Source organism: Pseudopipra pipra, chromosome 3, assembly GCF_036250125.1.
Source record: "Pseudopipra pipra isolate bDixPip1 chromosome 3, bDixPip1.hap1, whole genome shotgun sequence".
NCBI classification, from domain to species: Eukaryota; Metazoa; Chordata; class Aves; order Passeriformes; family Pipridae; genus Pseudopipra; species Pseudopipra pipra.
This window is the reverse complement of record NC_087551.1, coordinates 116271928-116281535: the sequence shown is the minus strand read 5'-3', so window position 1 is coordinate 116281535 and position 9608 is coordinate 116271928. Positions and strand designations below refer to the sequence as shown.

General features: G+C 63.4%; 1 protein-coding gene and 1 long non-coding RNA gene across 2 annotated transcripts in view; both read left to right on the top strand.

The window, feature by feature from the left end:
• The first annotated feature begins 852 nt into the window (after nucleotides 1-852).
• LOC135412446 (uncharacterized) lies at nucleotides 853-6305 on the top strand. Its single transcript, XR_010429651.1, has 2 exons — nucleotides 853-3307; nucleotides 3361-6305. It is a non-coding gene; the product is annotated as an uncharacterized LOC135412446 (long non-coding RNA).
• Nucleotides 6306-8233: 1928 nt separating this feature from the next.
• Nucleotides 8234-9608, top strand: part of RAB10 (RAB10, member RAS oncogene family) — a 43199-nt gene continuing 41824 nt past the window's right edge. Inside the window, exon 1 of the mRNA XM_064651243.1 lies at nucleotides 8234-8723. Coding sequence (XP_064507313.1) covers nucleotides 8597-8723 — 127 coding nt within the window. The 5' untranslated portion in view covers nucleotides 8234-8596. The remainder of the gene's footprint in view (nucleotides 8724-9608) is intronic.

Here is a 9608-nt window from a genome sequence, read left to right as displayed (position 1 = left end):
CTATGGGGGAGTTATGGTGTGTATGGGGGGATATGGTGTCTATGGGGGAGTTATGGTGTGTATGGGGGGGGATATGGTGTCTATGGGGGAGTTATGGTGTGTATGGGGGGGATATGGTGTCTATGGGGGAGTTATGGTGTGTATGGGGGTGATATGGTGTCTATGGGGGAGTTATGGTGTGTATGGGGGAACTGGTGTCTATAGGGGAGTTATGGTGTGTATGGGGGGATATGGTGTCTATAGGGGAGTTATGGTGTGTATGGGGGGGGATATGGTGTCTATAGGGGGGTTATGGTGTGTATGGGGGGATATGGTGTCTATGGGGGAGTTATGGTGTGTATGGGGGGATATGGTGTCTATAGGGGAGTTATGGTGTGTATGGGGGGGATATGGTGTCTATAGGGGAGTTATGGTGTGTATGGGGGAGTTATGGTGTGTGGGATGGGATGGAAAGGGGCTACAGCCACCTGAGCCCCCCCCATGCTCCTGTGGAAACAGCCAAGCTCTGCTCCAGAGAGATTCTCCACGTGGAAAAAAACTGTTGGAAAATGCCAAACGAGCCAACTCTCAGCTCTCGCAGGTGGGGGGAGGCGGGGGGAGCCGGGGGGGCTGTGGCCCCATGTACCCCCTGCCACTGGGACACTCGACACCCTCGGCTGGCAGCAGGGCTGCCAGGAGACCTTGGGATGCCCTTCCCACGGGTCTCTCGGCATTCCCTGGCTGCCTGGCCCGGGCAGCGGCTGCAGCCGGAGCTGGACAGCCGTGGGAGGGGAGGGACAGCCGTGGGAGGGGAGGGACAGCCGTGGGAGGGGAGGGACAGCCGTGGGAGGGGAGGGACAGCCTTGGGAGGGGAGGGACAGCCGTGGGAGGGACACCCAGAGCAGGGGCTGGTGGGGACGCTCCACTGCCTGTGGGACCCATCCTGTCTCCCTCAGCACCACGGTCCCTGTGGCGTGCTGGGCACTCTGCCAGGGCTGTGCCCAAGCCAAAAGGGTGCCAGGGACACGGCAGGACCTGCCCCACGTGCCCTGGAGCAGCAGCTCCCCCGAGCCACCCTGTTCCACCCCAGCTGCACCCACTGTGGGACTGGAGAGCAGCTCCCTGCTCCCAAACCCTGCTCCCAAACCCTGCTCCCAAACCCTGATCCCAAACTCTGCTCCAAGGTTGCCTCAGATCTGCTCTGACCGGAGCCCCAACCCAGGGCAAGATGCAGAGTGGAGCTTGGCCTCACCTCCTCCCTCTCAGTCTCATTCCCTGGTCCCAGTGCCATTCCCAGCTTGCTGCCACTGCCCAGCCCTGTGGTGCTTAAACCAAAGCTGCAGCAGGAGCTGCCAAAATCCTACCTCTGCTGTCACCAGGAAAACGGGCTGGGGCTCACAAGTGTCCCCAGGGGGGCCCTCATCCCTCTGCAGTGCTGCTGCAGGGACACAGGGAAGTGCAGGGTCGGGAGCAGGGACAGCAGCCTCTGTGCTGAGTCACCGGGCTGACATTCCTTCAGCTTTCCCTTGGGGTTTGACCACCTGCTACTGGTGTTGGCTGGAGCAGTCCTGGAGAAAAGCCTGTGTTCCCTGATGGGAAAAGGACACATCCTGGTGGGACGGTGTTCCTGGCTCGGGCTCAGAAGGTGGATCCTCTCACTGTCCCCCACTGATGGCCCTTCTCCCTCTCGCCCTCTTGGCTTCTCCAGGGGAAAAGGGTTTCTGGGGGTCTGGCAGGCATTTGGCTGCTTTCCCCCAAACCACCTTGCCAGCATTCCCAGAGATCCACTGGATTTGTTTCCCATTTCCCCCTCCAGGGCAGTTCTGTGGTTCAGCTCAGCCATGTGCCCAGCTGCCTGTGGCACTCCTCACCCACCCCACGCTCCCGGCGTCCCTCCTGCCGTCCCCATTTCCACGTGCCAGATCCCTGGGAAGCAGCAGGGCCTCGGGCTCCAGCCCTTGGGCTGAGGTCAGAGGATTTCTGGCTTTTCAGGCAGTGAACTGAGCAGGGACTGCCCGGGCACGGCACAGGAGGGTGGGAAAGGGGAGCCCCCCAGCCAGCTGGGAAGGCAGGAGGGGGATCTGGTGCGAGATTCAGCCCATATCCAAAGGGGGGCAGTCGGAGGGGCCAGCACAGCTCGTAATAAACCTGGATTTAGGGTGGCTCAGTTGCCGGCAGCTGACTCCTCTATAATTAGACGGCAGCGGGGGAACGGGAGCCAGCGCAGGGTGCAGAGCTCCAACATCTTCCCATCCACAGTCAAGTCGCTCCACATGACCCCTGGATGCTCCAAACAGCCAGGGGAGGGGTGAGCTGTGTCTCCTGATGAACAGGACATGAGGAATAAAACCCACTGCAAAGTGCTGCCTCTCCTGCAGGCCCTCGGGGCTGCTCTGAGGAGCAGACACGGCTCCAGAGGAGGAATCGTGTTGGGATGTGGGGCTGGATGGCTTGGCAGCGTCTTGTCCCACTTCACCCACCACCAGCCACACTACCAGGAGGCTGGAAGGGGCTGCAGCCCTGCCTGGTTTGGGAGCTGCAGGCTGGGAGCCCCCACGTGCCCAGTGCTCCTTGTCTGTGGCTCCCGAGCCGTGTCCCGGCTCCTGCGGGACCTCGGGAGCTCCGCGGCCTCCTGCCGAGGTCCCGCAGCCCCGGGCTGTGCCCCACCACCCCTCTTCCCACCTCTGCCAACGGCCCACGGGGGCTGAGAGGGGAGGGAAAAGGGATGGCTGGCAACCACGTGGGAGGCTCCAGGCTTTTGTCTCGGGCCGTGGTTTCCAACAGATGTGGAGTGAGCAGCGTCTGTAAGGCAGCGGCTCAGCATCGCCGCTCCCGGATTAAAGGGTTTAACAACCTGCTGGCAAGATGGAACTGAAAAAGGCAGAGTCTGCCTGGACTGCACTCCACTGCTGCCCAGGGACATTCCCACGCTCCCGAGACCCCTCCAAACCCTCGGGCAAGCAGAATGAATGCCCAGTGTGTGTGTGTGGGGCAGGCCCTGCTCTCCGTGGATCCAGGGACTAACACCTCATCTTCCTTCAAGGGTAACTATTGATTTATCATTAACAACCTGCCAGGAGCCCCTCAGTCAGCAGGGGCTGCTCCGGAAGGAATCAGGGGTTGGAACTGGCACTGCCTCCTTGCCAGGAATGTGGGGGTGTTGCACTTGGGGATGTGGGTGAGTGGTGGCCTCAGCAGTGCTGGGGGAACTGTTGGACTCGATGGTCCCCGAGGGCTTTTCTAATGCCAATGGTTCTTGGTTCTGTGATTCCCTGATTCCAGGTGGGAGTCCCTGGCTGCCGGGGGAGCGGAGCTGCCCTTGCCAGAGGTCAGAGCCTCACCCAGCAGTGGTGGGGAGTCGGCAGTCGCCGCTTCTGAGAGGTCAGAGCCTCACCCAGCAGTGGTGAGGAGTCGGCAGTCGCCACCTCTGAGCCCCTTGTTCCACCGTGGCTCCGCTCCCCGATTCCCAAGCGCAGGAAACGAGGCTGTGACTGGCTCTGCAAAGCACTGACAACAATGCCGGGCTTCTTCCCCCCTCAGCAGCACGGGATCCTGACCCAGCACGAGCAGGCGGTGCCACGGCTGGAGGGCAGGAGTTTTTGGCAGCAGGCAGAGGGGCTGAACCTCTCGCAGGGGTTGGCTGTCCTGGATGGGGCAGAGGCACGGGAACACCGAGGTCTGCAGGGATTCCAGCTGGGAAAGGAGCCCCTGCGAGCTCAGGGCCGAGCTCTGTCCTGGTGCACCGGGCAGCGGCGAGGGCAGGGGGCTCCTGGGATGGATCCAGGCACTGCCACGTCAGAGGCCAGGCCGAGGTGACTGTGCAGAAATAAGAGCCACGTCCAGCACATGGAGCCACCTGGCAAAGGCTCTGCAGGCCCTCTGTGTCCTCCCTGTCACCCGAAGCACTGACCGAGTCCTTTGCTCCCAGCGGAGCGGCTGGAACAGAAATCAGAGTGGGGATCCCCATTCCAGGGACAGGGAGCTGCCTTTCTTGTTCCTCCCGTGCTCTGTCTGTCCACCCACCTGGGAGAGGCAGGGAGGTGAGATCCCAGGTGGTGAGAGCTGGATCCTGCTGGCAGTGGCACTGGAGCTGCTCCAAACCCCATCCTCTCCTGCCACGCCCAAATGGCCTTATCAGGAGCTGCTCCCTGGGGCTGTGAGGAGCAGCTGGAGGCAGGATGTTGCCTGGAAGCCTGGTGAGAACCAACATCATGTTTGGAAAAGAGAAGAGCAGTGTGGGAGACCCCTCTTTGCGTCGCTGTCACTTCCCCTCCTCAGGAATTCAACTTTCTGGCAAAGCTTCTTTCTTACATTGGGTTTTCTAAGGTGTCTCGAAAAATTTACCAGAGCTGGGGGGGCTCAGCCTGGAGCAAAGGAGGCTCAGGGGGGACCTTCTGGCTCTGCAACCCCCTGACAGGAGGGGGGAGCTGGGGGGAGTCGGGCTCTGCTGCCAGGGAACAAGGGACAGGAGGAGAGGGAACGGCCTCCAGCTGTGCCAGGGGAGGCTCAGGTGGGACAGGAGGAGGAATTTCCTGCTGGAAAGGGTGGTCAGGCACTGGCAGGGGCTGCCCAGGGAGGTTTGGAGTGCCCAGCCCTGGAGGTGTCCCAGGAAGGCCTGGCCGTGGCACTCAGTGCTCTGGGCTGGGGACAAGGTGGGGATGGGGCACAGGGGGGATCCATGGGCTGGGAGGGCTTTTCCCAGCTGGATGATTCTGTGATTCTGTGTATTTGAGTTCTCCTGCCTCCATGATGACAAGAGTGAAATAAAACAGGCAGCTGGGCCCTGCCTGTGGCCGGAGGGGTGGCTGGAGTTCAGAGCTCCTGCCCAGAGCTCAGCCCACGCTGTGGGACCCCTGCTAAGAGGACAACGTCCTGTGGCAGCAGGTGGAGCAAATCCAACCCCTTTTCTATTCCTCCTCACACAACTCCCCGAGCACCTGGGGCCGTTTAACAGCTCCACTGGGGCTCTTGTCCCCACACAAGTTTGGGGTTCCACCCATTCCCTGAGTGGTGTGAGCTGGAGGTGTCCAGGGGCTGGGACAGCCTGTGCTCCGTGGGAGCTCGTCCCTCGAGGTGAGCAACCAGGAGCAGTGGGCCCAGAACCTCCTCACACGGCCTGACCTGTGCCTGGGCCCGGCAGCAGAGCCCCTGGTCCTGCCTTGGCTGGGGGAGGAGCTGGAGAACACAAAGTGGATTGTTCAGGGCGGCTCCAGGGTGACAAAGGCTCTTCCATCCCTGCACACGCCACGGGCTGGGCCCTGCTCTGAGAGGGTTTGAGTAACCAGCAAGCCCAGTGTGAGTAACAGCTCTCCCCAGTGAACCTCCCCCGCCCCAAACCCTGTTGCACAACTCGCAGTGATTCACTGTTCCCGTCCCCAGGGCAGATCCGGAGGGCACACACAGGACACAGTCTCCAGCCCTGGGTGTTGCAACTCCCAGTGCTCAGCTGTCCCTGGCAAGCCCAGGAAGAGGGAAGAGCCTGCTGGGTCCTGCTGGCTCTCCCCTTCCACCCCATTCCTAATTTCCCCCAGTCACAGCACATCAGTGCCCCACTGGGATCAGACAGAAGACCCTGGGGAGGGTGTGGTGTGGAGAAATGTGAGAGCTGTTCCACCTCTCCCAGGACACCCCCAAACATAGCAGCAGTGCAAGGATGGTCTCCTGAGGGAGCAACCAAGAGCAAAGGTGTCCTTGTCCTTGGGGGGGTGTCTCCTGCGGGATCATTTCCCTCAGGGAATAACATTTAACAATTTAAAATCGGGGCCAGCCTTAGATGACAGACAGAAAATATTCCATCTTGTTCGCAGAGGGATAAGTGAGGATCTCAGGGAGAATTTCTTTATGGAAAGAGTGGTCAGGCACTGAAGTCCCCATCCCTGGAGGTGTCCCAGGAAGGCCTGGCTGTGGCACTCAGTGCTCTGGGCTGGGTGACAAAGTGGGAATTGGGCACAGGGGGGACTCCCTGGGCTGGGAGGGTTTTTCCCACCTCAGTGACTCCATGACTCTGTGTGGTACCACTTCCTCTCCAGGACCCTAAAGATGAACTTCTTTGAAGCGCTGGAGGCCATGGACAAGCTCTCTAGGACAAAAGGCTGCTGTAACATCCATGCAAACATCTACTGCTCATAAACCTTTCGGGAGTGACTGGGAGCCGCCGGCTCGTGGGTCCCCAGCTGGGATCCGTGGCAGTGCCTGTGCCACGGAGCTCTCCATGGACACTGGAGCTCCCCCCTGTCTGCTCAGTGACAGAGAGGAAGCGTCTGTACAGTGCCCTCACACTGATCCAGCAAAGTGCTAAAAATAAACCTTCTCTGTGAAGCCGCAAACTCCTGCGTGTCTGCTGTGTCAGCTCCCAGAGAGGAGACACTGCCCGAGTCCAGGGGGTCTGGAGACAGAGCTGGGACCCCACTAAGGGTGAGGGCAGCTGCCTGCAGGCACCGGGAGGGCTGAGAGACCAAAACAATAAATAAACCCCAGTGTCTGTCTTCGGAGCCCTACCCTGGGAGGGACATGACTTTAATGAAACCTTTTTACAGAATCATTGAGGTTGGAGAAGCCCTTCAAGATAATCAAGTCCCCCCTGTGCCCGATGCCCACCTTGTCACTGAGTGCCACGGCCAGGCCTTCCTGGGACACCTCCAGGGCTGGGCACTCCAAACCTCCCTGGGCAGCCCCTGCCAGTGCCTGACCACCCTTTCCAGCAGGAAATTCCTCCTGATGTCCCACCTGAGCCTCCCCTGGCACAGCTGGGATCGTGTCCAGCCGCTGCCACCAACGCCCCCAGGGCCTTTTCCAGCTTTCCAGCCACCCTGTCCCCAGATGGCTTTGAGATAATTCACGTTGCAAGCAGTGGGAAATGACAGGATACTCAGTTATGAAAGCAAATTGCAGCTGGCCGTGCACTGGGTCGCACTGCGGGACAGGTTGCCCAGAGCAGCTGTGGCTGCCCCTGGGTCCCTGGAAGTGTCCAAGGCCAGGTTGGACGGGGCTTGGAGTGACCTGGGCTGGTGGGAGGTGTCCCTGCCCATGGCAGCGAGTGGGACTGGATGGGCTCCAAGGTCCGTTCATCCCAAACCGCTCCATGATCCCAGGAATCTCTGTGTTCCCGGCGGCGCAGGGCGGGATCCCCGGCAGGGCTCGTTGCCCCCTCACGCGCCGCCGCCAGGGGGCGCCTCCCGCCCCCACCGCCCGCCCGGGCCGCGCTCGCGCTCGGCCCCCTCCGCGATGACGTCATCTCTCTTCTGGGGGCGGAGGTTTGACTGGCAGGCGAGCTCAACCAATGGAAGCGCGGGAAGCTCGGCGAAGAGGCGGGACTTACGGCGGCGCAGGGGCGGGGCCGCCGGGGCCGCGCGGCCGCCGGTGACGTCATCACAGGGGGGGGCTCTGCGGGGCCGGTCCCACCTGAGAGAGGTTCAGGGCGGGATGTCCCGGGATTCCTCCCCAAAATCCCACCTGACCCTTTCCTCTGGCCAATTCCCCCTGGTCCCCAGTCCCTCTCCAGCTCTCCTGGAGCCCCTTTAGGCTCTGGAAGGGGCTCCAAGGTCTCCCTGGATCCTTCTCTTCCCCAGCTGAGCCCCCCCAGCTCTCCCAGCCTGGCTCCAGAGCAGAGGGGCTCCAGCCCTGGCAGCATCTCTGGGGCCTCCTCTGGACTCTCTGCAGCAGCTCCACGTCCTTGTGCTGCTGTTGCCCAGGGCTGGAGGCAGCTCTGCAGGGGGGTCTCAGCTGAGGGGGCAGAGGGGCACATCCCCCCTGCCCTGCTGCCCACCATCCCTGTGGGATCAGCCCAGGGCACGGGGGGTTTCTGGGCTGGGCCATGTCCAGCCTCTCCCCCACCAGGCCCCCCATGTCCTTCTCTCCAGGGCCGCTCTCGGTCTGTTCATCCCCAGCCTGGATCGATCCCGGGGGTCGTTCATACCCAAGCGCAGCACCTTCCCTTGGCCTCGCTAAACCCCACGAGGTTCCCAAGGACCCCCACCGCTGCATCCCCGTCCCTTCCCTCGGGAATTAAAAATAAAACAAACCAACAAACAAAAAAAACCAACAAAAAAAGAAATCACCAAAACCCCTCACCCCCCCCCCCCCCCGGACCGGCCGCACTCCGGGGCCGCGCGGTGACGTCACGGGCGGTGCGCGCGCGCCCCCGCCGGGCCTGCGCGGTGCGGGGCGTTGGGGCCGCGGGGGGGCTGGGGGGGGGGGCAGGCGGCGCGCGCAGCCTCGGCAGCGCCTCCGAGGAGCCGCCGCGAGCCCGGCGGGGACCCGGGGACGGACGGACAGAGCCGGGACCGACAGAGCCGGGACCGACAGAGCCGGGACGGGGCCGCGGCACCGCCGGGGCACGCCGCGCCGCACCGCCAGCGCCGCGGGGGTATGAGGGCGGGCGCCGCCGCCGCCGCCCCGTGAGGAGCCGCGGGCGCGGGGAGCGCGCGAGGCCGCCCCGCCACAGGAAGCCATTTTGTGGGCCCCCTCCTCCTCCTCCTCCTCCTTCTTCTCCTCCTCCTCGCCCTCGTCCTCTTCCTCCTCCTCCTCGTCCTGCGCCGTCGCCGCCGCCCTCGGGAGCGGCCGGGCCCGGTGAAGGAGGCGGCGAGGAGGGGCGGCGGCGGCCGCCGCGCCCTCCCCCATGGCGAAGAAAACCTACGACCTGCTCTTCAAGCTGCTGCTCATCGGGGACTCGGGGGTCGGCAAGACCTGCGTCCTCTTCCGCTTCTCCGACGATGCCTTCAACACCACCTTCATCTCCACCATCGGTCAGTTCCTTCGCTCCCGCGCCCCCCCCGCCCCCGCCCGATGCCCGTGTGTCCCCCCGCTCCCCGGGGACCTCCGGTGTCCCTCTCAGGGCCCGCTGTGTCCCCCGAGCCCTCTCCTGAGTCACTCTCCGGGGATCCCCTGTGTCCCCTCGCAGCCCCGCTCCTGCGTCCCCTCCCAGGAACCCCCTGCGTGTCCCCCACCAGTCCCACTCCTGTATCCCCCTCATACCTCATGTCACCTCCAGGGACCCCCTGTGTCCCCCCTTCTGTCCCGCTCCTGTGTCCCTACCAGGGACCTTCTCTGTCATTCCCATGTCCCCCCCAGTCCCCACTCCTGTGTGTGTGTCCCCAGACCCCCATTGTGTCAGCCCACAGGTCCCCCTGTGTCCCCTCAGGGACCCCCCTCTCTTGTGTCACCCCCACAGGAACCCTCTGTGTCCCTTCCAGCCCCACTCCTGTGTGTGTCCCCCCCCAAAGCCCCTCTGTCCCCGCCCTGGAGCCCCGGCAGAGCCGCCCCGGTGCCGCCCGACGCCGGCTCGCCCCCGCTGCAGGGCAGGGTGGGTTCCGTGCCTCCTTCCCTCCCTCCCTCCCTCCCTGCCCGCTGCTCCTCGCCCAGGGTGACCCCGAGCGACCCTCGCCGTGCCCCGCGCCCTGTGCCAGCCGCCGGAGCCCACCTGGCCCCTTCCATCAGCGCTAATCCCGCTCCCCGCGGGCAGAGGAGGGCGGTGGGATCCCCGGGCCTGCCTTGTGGCTCGGGAGCGATCGCGCTCGTGGGTGGGGTCTGTTTTCTCGCCCAACAAAGCTGTCCTTCCCCCCCCACCACCTTGGCCGGGCTGCCCTTCCTCGCTTGTGCAGCTCCTGAGCAAGGTAGAGCTGCCCTGACAT